The sequence below is a fragment of the Bombina bombina genome, chromosome 7 (assembly GCF_027579735.1).
Source record: "Bombina bombina isolate aBomBom1 chromosome 7, aBomBom1.pri, whole genome shotgun sequence".
Lineage (NCBI taxonomy): Eukaryota > Metazoa > Chordata > Amphibia > Anura > Bombinatoridae > Bombina > Bombina bombina.
The window spans coordinates 259,993,547-260,018,022 of record NC_069505.1 but is presented as its reverse complement, the minus strand read 5'-3'; the positions used below and the strand labels follow the sequence as shown (position 1 = coordinate 260,018,022).

At 41.6% G+C, this 24,476-nt stretch overlaps 1 protein-coding gene across 1 annotated transcript in view; it reads right to left on the bottom strand.

The window, feature by feature from the left end:
• Positions 1-24,476, bottom strand: part of COL7A1 (collagen type VII alpha 1 chain) — a 398,512-nt gene that overhangs the window by 42,887 nt on the left and 331,149 nt on the right. Inside the window, exons 78-81 of the mRNA XM_053689357.1 lie at positions 19,927-19,971; positions 12,649-12,711; positions 7,089-7,124; positions 1,266-1,301 (exon numbers count right to left, since the gene is read on the bottom strand). Of these exons, the coding sequence (XP_053545332.1) occupies positions 1,266-1,301; positions 7,089-7,124; positions 12,649-12,711; positions 19,927-19,971 (180 nt within the window). The remainder of the gene's footprint in view (positions 1-1,265; positions 1,302-7,088; positions 7,125-12,648; positions 12,712-19,926; positions 19,972-24,476) is intronic.

Here is a 24,476-nt window from a genome sequence, read left to right as displayed (position 1 = left end):
GGCCCCTGTTTCTGGCGAGTTTCAGACTCGCCAGAAACAGCAGTTATGAAGCAGCAGTATAAAGACCGCTGCTCCATAACCCTGTCCGCCTGCTCTGAGCAGGCGGACAGGAATCGCCACAATTCAGCCTGATAGAGTACGATCGGGTTGATTGACACCCCCCTGCTGGCGGCCGATTCGCCGCAGATCTGCAGGGGGCGTGTTGCACCAGCAGCTCTTGTGAGCTGCTGGTGCAATGTTGAATACGGAGAGCGTATTGCTCTCCGCATTCAGCGAGGTCTTGCGGACCCGTTCCGCACTGTCGGATCAGGTCCGCAAGACCTTTGATAATTCGGCCTCTATGTCTTAAGGCGTGTTATATAAATATTAAATATAAAATATTGAAAAAATATTAATTATAATTAATAATTATAGATACTGCAAAATATACATATATATTATATGGATTTATTACAATATTTAAGTAAATCTATAATAATTGTTTACATTAATTCATATTTTATATTTAATAAATACATAAGGCACATTAATATAACTCATGTCGGGTTAGCCCACATGAAGAATTAGTATACTCCTGTCAGGTCTCCTCACAGCAATAAGTTTTTTATTCTGCTCTCGCCATTGAAATCTATGAGGAGAATAAGTAAGCGCAGTTGGGATATCTGAAGTCCTTTAGTTAGCACGCAATAAAGATTACTTCTGGCGTTGTTGATGCTCGGCAAAAGCACTAACTAGCGCATCACTTGTAATCTGGCCCTGTAATGTGTATGCGATGAGCTTAATGGGACACTGAACCCAATTTTTTTTATTTCATGATTCAGATAGGGCAGCATATTTAAGCAACTTTCTAATTTACTCCTATTATCATTTTTTCTTCATTCTCTTGCTATCTTTATTTGAAAAGCAAGAATATACGTTTAGAAGCCGGCCCATTTTTGGCTCACATCCTGGGTTGTCCTTGCTGATTGGACAGCACCAATAAACAAGTGCTGTCCAGGGTCGGAACCAAAAATTGGCTGGCTCCTTAGCTTAGATGCCTTTTTTTTCAAATAAAGATAGCAAGAGAACAAAGAAAAATTTATAATAGGAGTAAATTAGAAAGTTGCTTAAAATTGCATGCTCTAGCTGAATCATGAAAGAAAAAAACCCCCAAACATTAGCCCCACCCCCGAGGAAATGTATAATGTTATTAATCAGTTGCTGACCATAATATAACTAACACAGATATAGGATAAGTAATCCCAGACATACTGAACCTCACTTACCGTTGGCCCCTGCTGACCAGGCTCTCCTGGGTTTCCCTGAAGAGGTAGAAAACACGTTAAATTAATGCTCGTACCGCATAATCACAATGTAATAATATGTCAAATGAATTGGGACTTCAAATAAGTGTTAGAGTGTAGCTTAAGTGTGTGCATACAACTGGATAAGTGTCATTGTCTGTGTATTGTGTGTACAGTTTAATATCACTGTGTAACTGTGTGTATAATATATATGTATGTGTGCGTGTATTATATATATATAAATATATATAGAGAGAGAGAAAGAGAAAGCGATTTGAGTGCGTATAATATAATATATGTATGTATATATGTGTGTAGTATATATATATATATATATATATATATATATATATAAATATATGTGTGTGTGTGTATAATATATGTGTATGTCTGTGTAGGAAGAGTTAATCAGGTAATAGATAATAGCTGAGTTACTGCTAAGTGCATATAATTCCCAGGAAATCTATGTTTAATGATTTATTAATGATTTGCATATGGATCCTTGCAGCCCAGAGGTGCAGGTGTAGTTAATGCTGCTAACTCTTCATGTCATTGTTTATAGATGGCCGTACTGCAACTGGTTTCTGTTTTGGTTAATTTATAAATATTAATATATTGATGTTAAATTGAAATCAGTCAGATTGTCTCATATGTTAAAATGTACATCACTTTCTCTGTATGCTCGGACACTGGGGCCGTCATTGCTGAGAGGCGTTTTACTATACATCTCAATGGGTGGCCGATGTTGGAGAAATATTCCAACCAATAGGGTTGCCACCTCAGCCATGTTTTCCTGGACAGGTAGGAACATAAATTTCAACTCTAGACAGCACACAAATAGTGACACTGAACAGCACTATTCACATATCTCTATGCACACCCTGCAACATGTATGTAAGTGTCTAGGAAAACAATGTCGTTACAGTAAGGTTACAAAGGCAGTATTTAAAGTGTTTCTACACTGAAACCGTGTTTGGTTTAAGTGAGCTCCCCGTCTGTGCTGTGTAGAAACACTTCAAATGCGCCCCCTCCCACCCGCTGATAGTGGCAATGTCAGACGTGTTTAGGCAGAAACCACTACATCACGACACGCAAGCACTTGACAGCTCAGCCCCCTTTTTTTAACATATAGGGGGGTAGTTATCATCGTGTCAACTTTCCTGCCTTCGCCGGCCCAATACGCCCGCCTATGCTCGCCTACCTTCGCCACGGCGGACCTGAAAAAATACGCCTAAGTTATCAATAAATCTGTCAAAAAGCCGCGCACCAAGTACGGGGCGATGAGCAGCGGACTGTGAGAGTTATCACTAATCCGATCTCGCTGCTCTTCGGCTTTTTCACAGCTTTATTGCTAGCCTGTCACTAAGCACCCACACTAAACTACACTGTTCTACCCCCTATACCGGCGCCCCCGGAGCCCCCCGCAACTAAATAAAGTTACTAACCCCTAAACCGCCGCTCCTAGACCCCGCCGCAACTATTATAAATGTATTAACCCCTAAACCGCCGCTCCTAGACCCCGCCGCAACACTTATAAATGTATTAACCCCTAAACCGCCGCTCACGGACACAGCCGCAACCTACATTATACCTAGTAACCCCTATCCTGCCCCCCCTATACCGTCGCCCTCTATAATAAAGTTATTAACCCCTATCCTGCTGATCCCGCACCTCGCCGCAACACTTATAAATGTATTAACCCCTAAACCGCCGCTCCCGGACCCTGCCGCAACCTATATTAAATTTATTAACCCCTAATCTGCCCCCCCTACACCGTCGCCACCTATAATACATTTATTAACCCCTATCCTGCCCCCCACTACACCGCCGCCACTGTAATAAATTTATTAACCCCTAAACCTAAGTCTAACACTAACCCTAACACCCCCCTAACTTAAATATTAATTAAATAAATCTAAATAATATTTCTATTATTAACTAAATTAATCCTATTTAAAACTAAATACTTACCTTTAAAATAAACCCTAATATACCTACAATATAAATAATAATTATATTGTAGCTATCTTAGGATTTATTTTTATTTTATAGGTAACTTTCAATTTATTTTAACTAGGTACAATAGCTATTAAATAGTTATTAACTATTTAATAACTTACCTAGCTAAAATAAAGAGAAATTTACCTGTAAAATAAAAACTAACCTAAGTTACAATTACACCTAACACTACAATATACTTTAATAAATTATTCCTATTTAAAACTAAATACTTACCTGTAAAATAAACCCTAAGATAGCTACAATGTAATTCATAATTACATTGTATCTATTTTAGGATTTATATTTATTTTACAGGTAACTTTGTATTTATTTTAGCTAGCTAGAATAGTTATTAAATAGTTATTAACTATTTAATAACTACCTAGCTAAAAGAAATACAAAATTACCTGTAAAATAAATCCTAACCTAAGTTACAATTAAACCTAACACTACACTATCATTAAATTAATTAAATAAATTAACTAAAAATAACTACAATTAAATACAATTACATAAACTAACTAAAGTACAAAAAATAAAAAAGCTAAGTTACAAAAAATAAAAAACATAAGTTACAAACATTTAACAAATATTACAACAATTTTAAGCTAATTACACCTAATCTAAGCCCCCTAATAAAATAACAAAGCCCCCCAAAATAAAAACATTCCCTACCCTATTCTACATTAAAAAAGTTCAAAGCTCTTTTACCTTACCAGCCCTTAAAAGGGCCTTTTGTGGGGCATGCCCCAAAGAAAACTGCTCTTTTGCCTGTAAAAGAAAAATACAACCCCCCCCAACATTAAAACCCACCACCCACATACCCCTAATCTAACCCAAACCCCCCTTAAAATAACCTAACACTAATCCCCTGAAGATCATCCTACCTTGAGTCGTCTTCACTCAGCCGAGCCACCGATGGAACTGAAGAGGAAATCCGGAGCGCCAGAAGTGATCCTCCAAGGGGCGCTGAAGAAGTCTTCCATCCGATGAAGTGATCCTCCAAGCGGTGCTGAAGAAGTCTTCCATCCGGCCGATGTCATCTTCCAAGCGGCGCTGAAGATCATCTTCCATCCGGGCGATGTCATCTTCCAAGCGGGGTCTTCAATCTTCTTGCTTCAGGATCGATCTTCATCCCGGCTACGCGGAACATCCTTCTTCCCCGACGGACTAACGACGAATGAAGGCTCCTTTAAGGGACGTCATCCAAGATAGCGTCCCTTCAATTCCGATTGGCTGATAGGATTCTATCAGCCAATCGGAATTAAGGTAGGATAAATCTGATTGGCTGATTGAATCAGCCAATCAGATTGAGATCGCATTCTATTGGCTGATCGGAACAGCCAATAGAATGCGATCTCAATCTGATTGGCTGATTCAATCAGCCAATCAGATTTTTCCTACCTTAATTCCGATTGGCTGATAGAATCCTATCAGCCAATCGGAATTGAAGGGACGCCATCTTGGATGACGTCCCTTAAAGGAGCCTTCATTCGTCGTTAGTCCGTCGGGGAAGAAGGATGTTCCGCGTCGGCGGGATGAAGATCGATCCTGAAGCAAGAAGATTGAAGACCCCCCTTGGAAGATGACATCGCCCGGATGGAAGATGATCTTCAGCGCCGCTTGGAAGATGACATCGGCCGGATGGAAGACTTCTTCAGCGCCGCTTGGAGGATCACTTCATCGGATGGAAGACTTCTTCAGCGCCCCTTGGAGGATCACTTCTGGCGCTCCGGATTTCCTCTTCAGTTCCATCGGTGGCTCGGCTGAGTGAAGACGACTCAAGGTAGGATGATCTTCAGGGGATTAGTGTTAGGTTATTTTAAGGGGGGTTTGGGGTAGATTAGGGGTATGTGGGTGGTGAGTTTTAATGTTGGGGGGGGTTGTATTTTTCTTTTACAGGCAAAAGAGCAGTTTTCTTTGGGGCATGCTCCACAAAAGGCCCTTTTAAGGGCTGGTAAGGTAAAAGAGCTTTGAACTTTTTTAATGTAGAATAGGGTAGGGAATGTTTTTATTTTGGGGGGCTTTGTTATTTTATTAGGGGGCTTAGATTAGGTGTAATTAGCTTAAAATTGTTGTAATATTTTTTAAATGTTTGTAACTTATGTTTTTTATTTTTTTACTTAGCTTTTTTTATTTTTTGTACTTTAGTTAGTTTATGTAATTGTATTTAATTGTAGTTATTTGTAGTAAATTTATTTAATTAATTTAATGATAGTGTAGTGTTAGGTTTAATTGTAACATAGGTTAGGATTTATTTTACAGGTAATTTTGTATTTCTTTTAGCTAGGTAGTTATTAAATAGTTAATAACTATTTAATAACTATTCTAACTAGCTAAAATAAATACAAAGTTACCTGTAAAATAAATATAAATCTTAAAATAGCTACAATGTAATTATTAATTATATTGTAGCTATCTTAGGGTTTATTTTACAGGTAAGTATTTAGTTTTAAATAGGATTAATTTAGTTCATAATAGAAATATTATTTAGATTTATTTAATTAATATTTAAGTTAGGGGGTGTTAGGGTTAGTGTTAGACTTAGGTTTAGGGGTTAATAAATTTATTACAGTGGCGGCGGTGTAGTGGGGGGCAGGATAGGGGTTAATAAATTTATTATAGGTGGCGACGGTGTAGGGGGGGCAGGATAGGGGTTACTAGGTATAATGTAGGTGGCGGTGGGCTCCGGGAGCGGCGGTTTAGGGGTTAATACATATATTATAGTTGCGGTGGGCTCCGGGAGCGGCGGTTTAGGGGTTAATACATATATTATAGTTGCGGTGGGCTCCGGGAGCGGCGGTTTAGGGGTTAATATGTATAGAGTAGCTTGCGGTGGGCTGCGGGAGCGGCGGTTTAGGGGGTAATACATTTATTTAGTTGCGGCGGTGTGGGGGGGACAGATTAGTGGTGTTTAGACTCGGGGTACGTGTTAGGGTGTTAGGTGTAGACAGCTCCCATAGGAATCAATGGGATGTCTGGCAGCAGCGAACTTGTACTTTCGCTATGGTTAGACTACCATTGATTCCTATGGGATCCGCCACCTCCAGGGCGGCGGATTGAAAACCAGGTACGCTGGGCCGGAAAAGTGCCGAGCGTACCTGCTAGTTTTTTGATAACTAGCAAAAGTAGTCAGATTGTGCCGCACTTGTGTGCGGAACATCTAGAGTGACGTAAGAATCGATCTGTGTCGGACTGAGTCCGGCGGATCGAAGTTTACGTCACAAAATTTTACTTTTGCCGGTCTCTAGCCTTTGATAACTAAGGCGAATCAGCCTCGCCACAAATACGCTGCGGAATTCCAGCGTATTTGAGGTTGACGGCTTGATAACTAGACCCCATAGTCAGACAGACAGAGCAACTGTCGATGTTTTGAATATCGGGGCCTGGGTGAGCATCTTGATAATTTTACAATGATAGAGCAAAGTTGGATGTACAAGTAGAATTTTTGTGTTTTTGAAATATAGAGACTTAGCAGCATTTAGTACACCTGGACCTCTGCTGACAGTGTGTGTGGTTCCCATGTTACAAACAAGCTACAAGCACACTGCACAGGCCCTGAGAACCAGAGGGAACAGCAAAACCTACCGGTCGTCCAAGAACACCCGGGAATCCTGGCAAACCCTGCGGATAATTAATTCAAGCAGGAGAATTAGAGAGAGGAAAGTTTAGCCATAGAAAGCCCAGGTTACGCTTGGGCAGAGACAGGACAGACAGTAGAGAGCGCAAAGCCACCCCTGGGGTTTAAGATAACCCAACCTAACTGTACGGGCAAAACAAAGGGAACCACAGAGGGTTACTTACAGCTGGGCCAGGAAGCCCGCTAATGCCCTGCTCGCCCTATGGGGAATGGAATGAACATAAAACAGGAAAACATCAGGTCACATCTGCTTAATCCCTTCTCTGCAACAGGGACCTGTTACAATTTTCTCCACACTTAATATCCTATCTCTGTTGCAGGGAAGGGCTTAACGTTGCTTTTTTCAATAAATAACATAATTAACATTTAGATAAAGAACAGGCAAACGGGATACATCTTAGCAAGAGTAAAATTAGCAAAGGCTTTAATGCCTTAGGAGTAGCCTGTCACAATAAGCAGAATTTAAAACATTTAGATGCCTCCTCCTGCACCTCTCTGCTTCTGCCTCATGCACACCCTGCTTCCTCCTGTGCCTCTCTGCTTCTGCTAGTGCTGCTGCCTAATGCACCTCCCTGCTTCCTCCTGCACCTCTCTGCTTCTGCTAGTGCTGCTGCCTAATGCACCTCTCTGCTTCTGCTAGTGCTGCTGCCTCATGCACCTCCCTGCTTCCTCCTGTGCCTCTCTGCTTCTGCTAGTGCTGCTGCCTCATGCACCTCCCTGCTTCCTCCTGCACCTCTCTGCTTCTGCTAGTGCTGCTGCCTAATGCACCTCTCTGCTTCTGCTACTGCTGCTGCCTCATGCACCTCCCTGCTTCCTCCTGTGCCTCTCTGCTTCTGCTAGTGCTGCTGCCTCATGCACCTCCCTGCTTCCTCCAGTGCCTCTCTGCTTCTGCTAGTACTGCTGCCTCATGCACCTCCCTGCTTCCTCCAGTGCCTCTCTGCTTCTGCTAGTACTGCTGCCTCATGCACCTCCCTGTTTCCTCCTGTGCCTCTCTGCTTCTGCTAGTGCTGCTGCCTAATGCACCTCCCTGATTCCTCCAGTGCCTCTCTGCTTCTGCTAGTACTGCTGCTTCATGCACCTCCCTGCTTCCTCCTGTGCCTCTCTGCTTCTGCTAGTGCCGCTGCCTAATGCACCTCCCTGCTTCCTCCAGTGCCTCTCTGCTTCTGCTAATACTGCTGCCTCATGCACCTCCCTGCTTCCTACTGTGCTTCTCTGCTTCTGCTAGTGCCGCTGCCTAATGCACCTCCTTGCTTCCTCCTGTGCCTCTCTGCTTCTGCTAGTGCCGCTGCCTAATGCACCTCCTTGCTTCCTCCTGTGCCTCTCTGCTTCTGCTAGTGCTGCTGCCTTATGCACCTCCTTGCTTCCTCCTGTGCCTCTCTACTTCTGCTAGTGCTGCTGCCTCATGCACCTCCCTGCTTCCTCCTGTGCCTCTCATGTCTTAAGACCGCTGCTTCATTACTTCTGTTTCTGGCAAGCCTGAAGGCTTGCGCAGAAACAGGGGTATCAAGCTCCATTTGGAGATTGATAATTCAGCTCTTTTTTTTTCTTACCATCATCCTTTTACTATTCTTCTTTTTCTTTTAAAAGATACGATGTGTCCACGGATTTCATCCCTTGTGGGATATTGCCTCCTGGTCAGCAGGAGGAGGCAAAGAGCACCAAAGCAGAGCTGTATATATAGCTCCTCCCTTCCCTCCCACTCCATTCATTCTTTTTGCCTGTATTAATGTAGGAAAAGGTAAAGTGAAATGCCAAGCTTCCAAGATACGGGTCCAGGTCCAGGGATCCCCAGGCCGAGCTGATAGATGCCTTGGCAGTTCCTTGGTCTTTCAGCCTAGCTTATGTGTTCCCTCCATTTGCTCTCCTTTCCTGGGTGATTGCTCGAGTCAAACAGGAGAGGGCTTCAGTGATCCTCATCGTTCCTGCGTGGCCTCGCAGGACTTGGTATGCCGATCTGGTGGACATGTCATCTCAGCCACCGCGGAAGCTTCCATTGCGGAAAGACCTCATTCAGGGACCCTTCCATAATCCGAATCTAGTTTCTCTGCAGCTAACTGCTTGGAGATTGAACGCTTAATTTTATCTAAGCGAGGGTTTTCTGATTCGGTCATAGATACCTTGATTCAGGCACGTAAGCCTGTTACTAGAAAAATTTACCATAAGATATGGCGTAAATATCTTTATTGGTGCGAATCCAAGGGCTACTCATGGAGTAGGGTTAGGATTCCCAGGATTTTGTCTTTTCTCCAAGACAGATTGGAGAAAGGGTTGTCAGCAAGTTCCTTAAAGGGACAGATTTTTGCTTTATCTATTTTGTTACACAAGCGTCTGGCAGATGTTCCAGATGTTCAATCTTTTTGTCAGGCTCTGACTAGAATCAGGCCTTTGTTTCGACCAATTGCTCCTCCTTGGAGTTTGAATTTAGTTCTTAAAGTTCTTCAAGGGGTTCCATTTGAACCTATTCATTCCATAGATATTAAGTTATTATCTTGGAAAGTTTTATTTTTGGTTGCTATTTCTTCTGCTCACAGAGTTTCTCAGATTTCGGCATTACAATGCATTACAATACATTACAATTATTTTTCATTCCTATAAGGTGGTGTTACGAACCAAACCTAGTTTTCTTTCTAAGGTTGTTTCAACTAAAAATATTAATCAGGAAATTGTTGTTCCTTCATTGTGTCCTAATCCTTCTTCTAAGAAGGAGCGTCTGTTACATAATTTGGACGTGGTCCGTGCCTTGAAGTTCTACTTACAGGCGACTAAGGATTTCCGTCAATCGTCTTCCTTGTTTGTCGTTTTTTCAGGGAAACGTAGGGGTCAGAAAGCTACGGCTACCTCTCTTTCTTTTTGGCTGAAGAGTATCATCCGTTGTGCATATGAGACTGCTGGACAGCAGCCTCCTGAATGAATTACGGCTCATTCCACTAGGGCTGTGGCTTCCTCATGGGCATTCAAAAATGATGCTTCTGTTGAACAGATTTGCAAAGCTGCAACTTGGTCGTCTCTTCACACTTTTTCCAAATTTTACAAATTTGATATCTTTACCTCGTCTGAGGCTGTTTTTGGGAGGAAAATTCTTCAAGCAGTGGTGCCTTCCGTTTAGGTTCCCTGTCTTGTCCCTCCCTTTTCATCCGTGTACTATAGCTTTGGTATTGTATCCCACAAGTAAGGATGAAATCCGTGGACTCATCATATCTTTTAAAAGAAAAGGAAATGTATTCTTACCTGATAAATTTGTTTCTTTTAAGATACGATGAGTCCACGGCCCACCCTGTTTTTATGAGACAGGTTTTTATTTTTGTTAAACTTCAGTCACCTCTGCACCTTGGCTTTTCCTTTCTCTTCCTAACTTCGGTCGAATGACTGGAGTGGGAGGGAAGGGAGGGAGGAGCTATATATACAGCTCTGCTGTGGTGGTCTTTGCCTCCTCCTGCTGACCAGGAGGCGATATCCCACAAGTAAGGATGAAATCCGTGGACTCATCGTATCTTAAAAGAAACAAATTTATCTGGTAAGAATAAATTTCCTTTTTTCCCTTATCACTTTCAATTCTAATTATGATTATACAATACTACAATTGGTATTACAAGTTGCATTATATTGTTTATCTGATTGACTGTATGGAAGGTTGAAGCAACATGTAACTTCCTTCTTGTTGTTTTTGTATTATTATGATGATTTACAAAATTTTATAGATAACAAAAACATTTAAAAAAAATGGACCATTGAGAACACATTAAAGGGGAGGAAATTATAGTATGATGTCCCTTTAATGAGCTGTGTTGAGCCATGGACGAGCTAGGACAACTATCAATCTATAGCTTACAAACATGACCAAGTCATCTGATGCTGCTAGACCTTTGACCACAACTAATGATATGGCCCAGATCCCAGTATTTACCGTACCATTAGTTTTACATTGCTGCCTTTAGGCATGATCACATCTAAAGGAAAATCCATTTACATTCCAGTAAATATTGTTCTATATGATCTTCTTTCGTGCTCATATCCATCAAACACCTATAATTTAGCCTTTGTGTGACAGGAAAAAGACAACTTGGTAAGGAAAGAAAATAAGTAAAGTATCAAGACATTGGCCTCAATCCAAAATGTCTATACTTATAACGTTCCTTCATATGGAAGATCCTGAAAGACCAATGGTCTGGACTTAATTCTGATACTATCACTCTATTTAAAGGGATAGTAAAGTCCAAATTAAACTTTTATGATTCAGATAGGGCATGTATGCCGTACTGGGATGCACTGGCATGGGGCCAACATTAGGATATACTTACCCCAGGGAGCACTCACAGGCATGTACTATAGTTAAATGGTGATAGTAACTAGTGTATTCACACTTTGCTTGTGCTATTAACACACATACTCACTGGTTATAATATGCTGTTTGGTAGACATGCCATAAGGGATTATCAGCTTGCACTCATGCTACTGATAGTTACTCACTGATGCTCATACTCTCTTGTTTAGCTATATTCACAGGTGAACATATTACGTCATACTCACTAGCACACTGACTATTAAATAATACTCACATACTTTTGATTGATATTTACTGGTTCAGGTACTATTAATTAAAATCCCTAGTTCATATAATTTTACTTCAAACTCACTGGTACCAATACTATTACTTAATACTCACTGGTACACACACTATTACTTTATGCTACTGGTACAAACTCTATTAATTGATACTCACTAGTGAATATAATATTACTTCATACTCACTAGTACCAATACTATTACTTTATACTCACTGGCACACATACTATAACTTCACACACTATTACTTAATACTCACTGGTACACACTATTAATTGATACTCTTTAGTGCACATAATATTACTTCATACTTACTAGTACTAATACTATTACTTTATACTCACTGGCACACGTACTATAACATCATACCCCCTGGTACACACACTATTACTTAATACTTACTGCTACACACACTATTGATACTCACTGTTACACACACTACTGATACTCACTGTTACACACAATATTAATACTCACTGGTACACACACTATTAATTGATACTCACTGGTGCACACATTATTAATTCTCACTGGTACACACACTATTAATTGATACTCACTGGTACACACATTATTAATTCATACTAACTGGTACTCACACTATTAATTGATACTCACTGGTACAAACACTATTAATTGATACTCACTGGTACAAACACTATTAATTGATGCTCACTGGTACACACATTATTAATTGATACTAACTGGTACACACATTATTAATTCATACTCACTGGTACACATACTATTAATTGATACTCACTGGTACACACACTATTAATTGATACTCACTGGTACACACATTATTAATTGATATTCACTGGTACACACATTATTAATTAATACTCACTGGTACGCACTCAATTAATACTCACTGGTACACACATTATTAATTAATACTCACTGGTACACACTCTATTAATTAATACTCACTGGTACACACATTATTAATTAATACTCACTGGTACACACTCTATTAATTAATACTCACTGGTACACACATTATTAATTAATACTCACTGGTACACACTCTATTAATTAATACTCACTGGTACACACATTATTAATTAATACTCACTGGTACACATTCTATTAATTGATACTCACTGGTACACACTCAATTAATACTCACTGGTACACACTCTATTAATTGATACTTACAGGTGCTCCATCTCTGGCCTTTTCACCTGGCTCTCCTCTCTCTCCTTTCTGTCCATCTGTTCCCTGACATAAAAACAATGCAAATTAAATAATATGATGACTTATGGCTTTCCGCCTACAAGAGAGACTGATGTCACTATAAAATACAAAGGTTCCTTTAAGTCCCAACATTTAGCCACTCTGGTCTTTCTTAAATTTGCTCACATGGGTTTATACATAATACACTGTCACCATGGCAACACTGTGGCTGCGATATTTCGGCACCAGCAATATTGCATTCAGTTGATGTTCCCAATGAAATCCAATTGCTACCAGGGCAAAAAGTAGTAATATTCTCCCATAGAATGGACAAGATTTCTAGAAGCTACAAATGCTCATTTATAAGTAACTAAGGAAAGTCTGAGCATAGCTAAGCCCTTAGGAAGATACTTTTATTTGCTAGTTTTAGAACAATTGGTACATATTTTTGAAATGTAATGTTTTAGAGCAGACATATTGTTATTGAAATCTTCCCTTTGGTTGGATGTCACATTATATTTTATAGATATATACTGGTATTTTCTAGACATGTGCATTCAAATTCAGACAAAAGTAAAATATAAAACATAAATAGGCTATTGATGGAGCACCAGTATTACTCAGAGGGCCACAAATGCATCCATTAAAACATAATGTATGTAAGAACTTACCTGATAAATTAATTTCTTTCATATTGGCAAGAGTCCATGAGCTAGTGACGTATGGGATATACAATCCTACCAGGAGGGGCAAAGTTTCCCAAACCTCAAAATGCCTATAAATACACCCCTCACCACACCCACAATTCAGTTTAATGAATAGCCAAGTAGTGGGGTGATAGAAAAAGGAGTAGAAAGCATCAAAAAGGAACTGGAAATATAATTGTGCTTTATACAAAAAATCATAACCACCATAAAAAGGGTAGGTCTCATGGACTCTTGTCAATATGAAAGAAATGAATTTATCAGATAAGTTCTTACATAAATTATGTTTTCTTTTGTGTAATTGGCAAGAGTCCATGAGCTAGTGACGTATGGGATAGCAATACCCAAGATGTGGAACTCCACAGAAGAGTCACTAGAGAGGGAGGGCTAAAAACAGCCATTTTCCGCTGAAAAAAATAAAATCCACACCCAAAAGAATACGTTTTTTTCTGATGAATGCAAAGAAAAAACTTAAAACATAAGCAGAGGAATCAAACTGAAACAGCTGCCTGAAGAACTTTTCTACGAAAAACTGCTTCCGAAGAGGCAACCCGTTTGGCGGAGCTACCCAGTCGGGGTAGCCGGGGGATCTGTCACATTGGCTGGCAGTGGTGGGATGCTTCCAACTTCCTGGGACATTCAAACCACCAGCTAGAAGTAACCTTGAATGGAGACTCGAGGAAAGACTGCAGGTACCAGGAGCAGAACGACCCCCACCAGGGAGATGCTGGGAGAGGACCAGGCAGCCGGTGTTCGGATGATGACCAGGGCAATGAGCCATCCGTTACAGCGCCAAGTTCAGCACCAAGTACAGTATCCACCCCGGGGACGTCCACGTCTGATATACAGCAGGAAGTGGAGTGGCAGTTGGCGTTGTATGACACCCGGCCACCAGAGGAGGTCATCAACAAGATCATCTCGGATGTTACTCAGCTCAAGTTAGCGGAACTCCACCAGTCCATAGGAGGGGCTCCATCAGCCCACGGAGTGCAGGCTCCAAGGCCGCCCAAGCTACCCCATGGGGCCTTCCGAGCCTATAAGGAAGAGGAGGAGGATATTGACTGTTTTCTTCAGGTCTTTGAGACCCAATGCGAACTGCAGGGGGTAGCCTATGCCAATAGACTGTCTATCCTGATCGGTAAATTGTCAGGGCGGGCTTTGGCAGCTTTCCACGCTACCCCTTCGGAGGACCAAAAGGATTATAACAAAGTGAAAGACTGTATCCTTGCCCGATATGGGCTCACGCCGGACGCCCACCGGCAGAAATTCCGGGCACTAAGGAAGCAGGACGGACAGCCTTTTACAGAATGGACCCACCAATTCACCCGGTCGATGGCATCCTGGCTAGCCGGCTACAAGGCCACCACTGGGGCCAAAGTGGCACAACTTTTCCTACTGGAGCATTTCTATAACCATTTTCCAGTTGAGATTAAAGAATGGGTCCATGACTGTCGGCCCACCACAGCAGACCAGGTGGCCGCAATCGACTCCCCGCCCAGCTTCGCTTGTAGTCCGACCCCCAGTGGCTACCAATAAGCCCCCGGGCCGCCCGGCCTTTGTCCCTTCACCCGGAGTCAGGGATTCACGGGGATGTTTCTCCTGCGGCCACCCCGGCCACCTCAGGCAGGAATGACCGATTCGGGCCCGACAGCAGCCGCAGCCCAGCCAATACACCCCCAGCCAACAGCCTGGGTGAGCGCTCCAGCCCCAACCTACCCAGCCGGACACCTGCCCAGTGACCACCCGCAGGCCAGCTCAGCGTCAAGCCAACACACCGCAACTGGGGACCCAGGTAAGACCCCCCACTCCAACTCCTCTCCTTCCCCGACGCCCTACCCTCACTCCCCAACGCCAAACTCTGGTACCTGCCCTCCTTCCTGACCAACTATCCAGGGCCTCCCCCTCTGAATTTGCCTAAGAGACCCTGAGCGACCCGACCCTTGCCCCCTTCCGAGACTGAGTAGGGACTGATCCCCAGGGCCCCGGGGAGAAACGGTTCCAATGGGAAAACGGCCTGTTGTATCGGGTCTCCCGGAGGAAGAAAGGGCCAGTGCCCAAACACCAGCTGGTGGTACCGAAACGATATTGGTCCGACCTGCTGCGAATAGGGCATGATATCCCTTTGGCCGGGCATTTAGGCAACTCCCGAACACACCACCGCCAGGTATTTTTCTGGCCCAGAATCACAAGAGAAATTAGGGAATATTGTAGGACCTGCATGGTGTGTCAGAAGAAAGGGAAGACTGGGGACCATACGAAAGCCCCCCTTAACCCTCTCCCCGTTATTGACAAACCCTTTAGCCGAATCGCTGTGGATATAGTAGGGCCCCTACCTCGACCCAGTCCCTCCGGGAAAAAAATACATACTCACGGTAGTAGACTATGCCACTAGGTATCCAGAGGCAATACCTCTGGCGAATATCCAGGCGGAGGCAGTGGCAAGTGCTTTGCTCCGGATATTCACCAGGGTAGGCTTCCCCCGAAAAATGGTCTCTGACCAGGGGACCCAGTTTACAGCGGAGGTCACCCAAAAGTTATGGGAACTGTGTGGGATAAAACCCCTGTACAGTGCCCCTTATCACCCCCAGACCAATGGGCTTTGTGAGCGGTTTAACGGGACACTAAAACAATTGCTTCGGACGTTCTCGGCCACTCACAAAGACTGGGAAAAATTCCTGCCACACCTCCTATTTGCCTACAGAGAGGTGCCCCAGGAATCCACTGGGTTTTCACCCTTTCGAGCTGCTGTATGGCTGGAAAAAAAGGGGGTCCCCTAGACTTGTTGAGAGCCCACTGGGAGGGATCAGCCGAGGAGGAAGGACCCTCCATTGTTGAGTACATCCTGAAGTTCAGGGATCGGCTGAAGGACCCCACTGCCATGGTGCAGGAGAACCTTCAGGGCGCTCAAAGGAGACAGAAACGGTGGAATGACCGTAATGCTCATAGACGAATTCTCACAGTAGGGCAGAGGGTTCTATCCTTGAAGCCTGTCAAAACGGACAAGTTACAGGCTTCCTGGCAAGGGCCCTACCAGGTGGTGGAACAATTGAATAACACCACCTACCTTGTAGCAAAATGCTCCGATGACCGGGTCCAACGGACCTTTCATGTGAACATGCTCAAGGAGTATGTAGAAAGACCCCATGACGTAGCCACTATCTGTGCTCCGGCTGTGGAAGACTCTCAGAGAACCTTCCCATGCCAGAGCTCCCCAGGCCGGATGAGACCCGTCAAGGAGTAGCCAACATAATCCTGGATGAGAGGATATCGGCTGGACAGAGACAGCAGGTCCGGCATTTACTAGAGGACCGACAGGAGATGTTCTCCAATGTCCCTGGGTACACCACAGCGGCTGTGCACTGAGTGGAAACCCCGGAACAAGCTCCCCTGAGGCAGGCAGCTTACAGAGTACCTGAAGCTGTCAGAGACAGTATGCACCGGGAGCTCCGGGGAATGTTGGATCTCGGTGTTGTTGAACCGTCCAACATTCCCTGGGCCTCCCCGGTGGTGCTGGTCCCCAAAAAAGATGGTACTACCTGGTTCTGCATTGACTACCATAAGCTCAATGACAGAACCACAACCAATGCCTACCCCATGCCCGTGTCGATGACCTCTTAGAATTGTCAGGGGTCACTTCCTAAGTACCCTTGACCTCTGCAAGGGGTATTGGCAGATCCCACTAGACCCTGAATCCGTTCCCAAGTCCGCCTTCATCACCCCTTTCGGCCTCTACCAGTTTAAGTTCATGCCGTTTGGGATGAAGAACGCTCCAGCCCCCTTTCAGAGGATGGTGGATCACCTGCTGGATGGCCTCCAAGACTATGCCTGTGCCTACTTGGACGACATCGCCATCTTTAGCGACACCTGGGAGGACCATTTGATCCACCTGGGTGTCATTCTAGATCGCCTCAGAGCCGCCGGGCTGAAGCCTGACAAATGCACCATAGGCCACTCAGAAGTCTAGTACCTGGGCCACCGAGTGGGCTGCGGGCAGCAGCAGCCGGAGCCGGCCAAGTGGGAAACTGGCCCACTCCTCGAACCAAGACCCAGGTCTTAGCCTTCCTAGGTACCGCCGGCTATTACCGAAGGTTCGTCCCTAATTATAGCACCCTCGCCAAACCCCTGACCGACCTGACTCATAAAAGAATTCCCCGAAAGGTACTGTGGTCCCCAGAATGTGAAAGCGCCTTTCAGAGCCTCAAGTCTGCCTTGATCTCTGCCCCTGTCCTGGCCACACCTAACCCCACCAAACGTTTTTGTGTCCACACAGATGCCTCCATGTTCGGGTTGGGAGCAGTGCTAAGCCAGGTAGACGAAGAAGGGCAAGACCACCCCGTAGCCTACATCAGTAGGAAGCTGCTGCCCAGGGAGGTAGGCTACGCGGCGGTGGAGAAGGAATGCCTGGCACTTGTATGGGCCCTTAAGAAATTGCAACCGTACCTATATGGAAGATCTTTCACTGTCCTCACGGATCACAACCCTCTGGTGTGGCTTAACCGAGTGTCAGGAGATAATGGACGTTTACTAAGAAGGAGTTTAGCCCTGCAGCCCTTTAACTTTGATGTTCAGTATAGGCCGGGAAAGAGCAAATGGGAATGCCGATGGACTTTCCCAGCAGACTGAAATAGAATGCTCGTTGGACAGCCCCAAGTAGACCCGTGTGGATCTAGCCGGGTTTGCCAAACTGGAAGGGGGGAGTTGTCACGGTCCCGGATACCGGGCTGCAAGGGTTAAACCCCTACAACCTGGCCCCTGTTGTTTCTCAGTGGTTTTAGGCTCCTCATAGAAACCACTATCTCTGGAAGCTTTTTGTTTGCTTTTGTTGGCTTGTTTTGTGTTTTAAAACTTGTTAAGTGAAGAGCTGGTCTATGACCAGGAAAACCCTCCTAGGCTGGTCGGGCTCCTGGAACTCCCGGTCGGCCGCCTCACAACGGACACCCGCCTACTTCCTCTCAGGCTGGCCGGGCTCCTGGAATTCCTGGTCGGCCACAGGACAGCAGGACACCCGGTAACTTTACCCCTGGTCGCTCCAGCAGCCCTTTGCCCCAGAGCTCCCCTCTTTTGAGGATTGGTAGCCCCTATGGAGGACAAGAGCTGGGGGAATTATTGGAGAAAAGCTCCTTTGGGAACCGGGGGTTTTGGTCACCCCTAACCCGATAACTTAAACGGACTGTAACTCCGGTCCCCAGTAACGAATCATGCTGATTTTTGGACTGTGGCATCTGGGGACCGAGAGCTTTAAAAGGACACATGGGATATGGCAAATATAAGTACAATACATATATTTAGAACTTTATAATAAAACATAAAGTGCCAAACCATAGCTGAGAGTGTCTTAAGTAATGAAAACATACTTACCCAAAGACACCCATCCACATATAGCAGATAGCCAAACCAGTACTGAAACAGTTATCAGTAGAGGTAATGGAATATGAGACTATAGCGTCGATCTGAAAAGGGTGGTAGGAGATGAATCTCTACGACCGATAACAGAGAACCTTTGAAAAGATTTCCCGCGAGGAATACCATAAAATCAATAGGCAAAACTCTTTTCACATCCCTCTGACATTTACTGTACTCTAAGAGGAATCAGGCTTCAAAATGCTGAGAAGCGCATATCACAGAAGAAAATCAAGCACAAACTTACTTCACCACCTCCATAGGGAGGCAAAGTTTGTAAAACTGAATTGTGGGTGTGGTGAGGGGTGTATTTATAGGCATTTTTGGGTTTGGGAAACTTTGCCCCCTCCTGGTAGGATTGTATATCCCATACGTCACTAGCTCATGGACTCTTGCCAATTACATGAAAGAAATGTAAATTTGTTCTATTTGTTGCATTTATCTGAAAATAATATGAGCCGTCCTTTTAATAAAAATGATTTAAAAAAATAGTTGAATCATTTGTAGAGTTAAACTAATTAACAAGATCCTTGTCAGTTGATTGATTCCTATGTCAGCCAATAACTGTATGAGCTTCACTCTTGACCCCATCGTATAAATAAATATTTCAAGTGCTGCTGTTGGCATGTAGCACTAGAAACTACTTTATTTATAATCTGCTGACCAGCTGCTCCTCTGCTGCATTAAAGACGTTTTCCATAGGAAGTAGCAGAGGAACTAATTATCATTCAGGACCCCATACGTAAACATTAGATGAAAAAAAAGAAAATCTGTTAAACAACGAATAATGTGTCAACTAATTGTCTAAAACACGTCTATTATTTACCGCCTCCTCTTTCTTTTGCTTACATATATGATTACTGCTATACAGGTCAGATATATAATTACTGTTATACAGGTTACATATATAATTACTCTTATTATACAGGTTACATATAAGATTACTGTTATAGAGGTTACATATATAATTACTGTTATAAAGCTTTCATATAATATTTTATTAGTAATATGTGATGTGTATTCTAAGATCTGTATAAATCTGGGTGTGAGGTGGTGTTGGTTTTGGGTATTCTTATTATTGCAATATATTACATTAGGGTGACAAGCAAATAGAAATCCCAATGACCTAGCTGTAAAATTATTTTTACAAGCTCACCTTGTCTCCCTTTGGTCCCTTCTCTCCGTCACTGCCAGACTCCCCCTATAGCGATAGATATGAGAAAATACAGAAATACCCAAATGAAAATCTTTTATCAGTAAGTTGGGCTACAGATACATTGTAAGTATTGCCATTATTAGAAGCCATTTTGCAAATATAATATAATTCTGGGATAGAAACACAAAATAGTTGTCACAAGTTGCAAATTGTTACATCCATGCACACCACCTAGGCACAGTTATAGTATTGTGTTATATGGAAAAAGCAGTTCCTTACATCTCATCTCATTAGGTAATCCAGCCGGTGTATTTGTACCGGCATTTGTAAATATGACTAGTATATACAGTTTCATTAAATTCATATACACTAATCTCATTTGTATCTTTTGACTAAAATGTGATTATATTATTTATAATTTTATACTGAGGCATAAAATAAAATGTAGCTGAGGCCAAATCCTACATTAGTGACCATTGGGTGACTTTCTTAGCAGATAAATAATATAAATTAATGAATTAATTATACGTAGTTTTTAAATGTATAAAACAATCCATAGCCAACATAATATAAACAAATAAATCATCAACAAATACAGCTGTATATGAAAGCTACATGGCAAAGGGGAATTGAATAATGTGATAGCTATAAAATGATTAATTTCTCCACATAAGGAACTTGATAAGTTACACCTATATTTAAAAGTGAGCCATGCTCTGGGAAAAACAGAGGTAGTGCATTAATAATAAGATGTAATGAGTTAGAGGCACAGGGTAGTGTATTAATAATAAGATGTAATGAGTTAGAGGCACAGGGTAGTGTATTGATAATAAGATGTAATGAGTTAGAGGCACAGGGTAGTGTATTGATAATAAGATGTAATGAGTTAGAGGCACAGGGTAGTGTATTGATAATAAGATGTAATGAGTTAGAGGCACAGGGTAGTGTATTAATAATAAGATGTAATGAGTTAGAGGCACAGGGTAGTGTATTAATAATAAGATGTAATGAGTTAGAGGCACAGGGTAGTGCATTAATAATAAGATGTAATGAGTTAGAGGCACAGGGTAGTGTATTGATAATAAGATGTAATGAGTTAGAGGCACAGGGTAGTGTATTGATAATAAGATGTAATGAGTTAGAGGCACAGGGTAGTGTATTAATAATAAGATGTAATGAGTTAGAGGCACAGGGTAGTGTATTAATAATAAGATGTAATGAGTTAGAGGCACAGGGTAGTGCATTAATAATAAGATGTAATGAGTTACAGGCACAGGGTAGTGTATTAATAATAAGATGTATTGAGTTAGAGGCACAAGGTAGTGCATTAATAATAAGATGTAATGAGTTAGAGGCACAGGGTAGTGTATTAATAATATGATGTAATGAGTTAGAGGCACGGGGTAGTGCATTAGTAATATGATGTAATGAGTTAGAGGCACGGGGTAGTGCATTAGTAATATGATGTAATGAGTTAGAGGTACAGGGTAGTGCATTAATATTAAGATGTAATGAGTTAGAGGCACAGGGTAGTGCATTAGTAATATGATGTAATGAGTTAGAGGCACAGGGTAGTGTATTAGTAATATGATGTAATGAGTTAGAGGCACAGGGTAGTGCATTAATAATATGTAATGAGTTAGAGGCATGGGGTAGTGCATTAGTAAAATTATGTTATGAGTTAGAGGCACGGGGTAGTGCATTAGTAATATGATGTAATGAGTTAAAGGCACAGGGTAGTGCATTAGTAAAATGATGTTATGAGTTAGAGGCACAGGGTAGTGCATTAGTAATATGATGTAATGAGTTAAAGGCACAGGGTAGTGCATTAGTAATATGATGTAATGAGTTAGAGGCACAGGGTAGTGCATTTGTAATATGATATGAGTTAGAGGCATGGGGTAGTGCATTAGTAATATGATGTAATGAATTAGAGGCATAAGGTAGTGCATTAGTAATATGATGTAATGAGTTAGAGGCACAGGGTAGTGCATTAGTAACATGATGTAATGAGTTAGAGGCACAGGGTAGTGCATTAGTAATATGATATGAGTTAGAGGCACGGGGTAGTGCATTAGTAATATGATGTAATGAGTTAGAGGCACAGGGTAGTGTATTAGTAATATGATGTAATAAGCTAGAGGCACAGGGTAGTGTATTAATAATATGATGTAATGAGTTAGAGGCACAGTGTAGTGCATTGGTAATATGATGTAATGAGTTAGAGGCACAGGGTAGTGCATTAGTGTATGATGTAGTGAGCTAGAGGCACAGGGTAGAGCATTGGTAATATAATGTAATGAGTTAGAGGCACAGGGTAGTGCATTAGTAATATGATGTAATGAGTTAGAAGCACAGGGTAGTGCATTAGTAATATGATGTAATGAGTTAGAGGCACAGGGTAGTGCATTAGTAATATGATGTAATGAGTTAGAGGCACAAGGTAGTGCATTAGTAATATGATTTAATGAGTTAGAGCCACAGGGTAGTGCATTAGTAATATGATGTAATGAGTTAGAGGCACAAGGTAGTGTATTAGTAATATGATGTAATAAGCTAGAGGCACAGGGTATTAGATGGTGTTATTATCAGTGTAACCGTATTTTGTAATGTATTTTTATTAGATAGTGTTATTATGAGTGTGACTGTATTGTATAATGTATGTTTATTAGATGGTGTTATTATGAGTGAAACTGTATTGTGTAATGTATGTTTATTAGATGGTGTTATTATGTGTGAAACTGTATTGTGTAATGTATGTTTATTAGATGGTGTTATTATGTGTGTAACTGTACTGTGTAATGTATATTTATTAGATGGTGTTATTATGAGTGAAACTGTATTGTGTAATGTATGTTTATTAGATGGTGTTATTATGTGTGTAACTGTACTGTGTAATGTATATTTATTAGATAGTGTTATTATGAGTGTAACTATACTGTGTAATGTATATTTATTAGATAGTGTTATTATGTGGGTAACGGTACTGTGTAATGTATATTCAGTAGATAGTATTATTATTAGTGTAACTGTACTGTGTAATGTATATTTATTAGATAGTGTTATTATGAGTGTAACTGCACTGTGTAATGTATATTTATTAGATAGTGTTATTATGAGTGTAACTGTACTGTGTAATGTATATTTATTAGATGGTATTATTATGAGTGTAACTGTACTGTGTAATGTATATTTATTAGATGGTGTTATTATGTGTGTAACTATACTGGGTAATGTATATTTATTAGATGGTGTTATTATGAGTGTAACTGTGCTGTGTAATGTATATTTATTAGATGGTGTTATGTGTTTAACTGTACTGTGTAATGTATATTTATTAGATAGTGTTATTATGAGTGTAACTGTACTGTGTAATGTATATTTATTAGATAGTGTTATGAGTGTAAATGTACTGTGTAATGTATATTTATTAGATGGTGTTATTATGAGTGTAACTGTACTGTGTAATGTATATTTATTAGATAGTGTTATGAGTGTAAATGTACTGTGTAATGTATATTTATTAGATGGTGTTATTATGAGTGTAACTGTACTGTGTAATGTATATTTATTAGATGGTGTTATTATGAGTGTAACTGTACTGTGTAATGTATATTTATTAGATGGTGTTATTATGTGTGTAACTATACTGGGTAATGTATATTTCTCTTGTTAAGTGTATCCAGTCCACGGATCATCCATTACTTATGGGATATTAACTCCTCCCCAACAGGAAGTGCAAGAGGATTCACCCAGCAGAGCTGCTATATAGCTCCTCCCCTAACTGCCATTACCAGTCATTCTCTTGCACCCAACGAATAGATAGGATGTGTGAGAGGACTGTGGTGATTATACTTAGTTTCATACCTTCAATCAAAAGTTTGTTATTTTATAATAGCACCGGAGTGTGTTATTCCTTCTCTGGTAGAATTTGAAGAAGAATCTACCTGAGTTTTTCTATGATTTTAGCCGGAGTAGTTAAGATCATATTGCTGTTTCTCGGCCATCTGAGGAGAGGTAAACTTCAGATCAGGGGACAGCGGGCAGATTAATCTGCAAAGAGGTATGTAGCAGCTTATTATTTTCTGACAATGGAATTGATGAGAAAATTCTGCCATACCGATATAATGTAAACTCAGCCTTAAATGCAGTAGCAGCAACTGGTATCAGGCTGTCATGTATGTATATTTTACACTTCAGTATTCTGGGGAATGGCACTTCACTGGAATTATACTGTATGCATAAAACTTTAGCCTAATTTGCAGGGACTAGCAACAGGCTTTTTAATAACACTCAATTTATTAATGTTAAACGTTTTTTGCTGGCATGTAAAATCGTTTAATTTTCTGAGGTACTGGGTGAAAAAATGTTTTGGGCACTATTTTTTTCCACTTGGCAGTCGTTTTATTTAATTTATGACAGTTTACTGATCTCTCTCACTGTTATGTGTGAGGGGGAGGGGCCTTTTTTGGCGCTTTTGCTACGCATCAAAAAATTCAGTCAGAAGTTTATTGTCTTCCCTGCATGATCCGGTTCATCTCTACAGAACT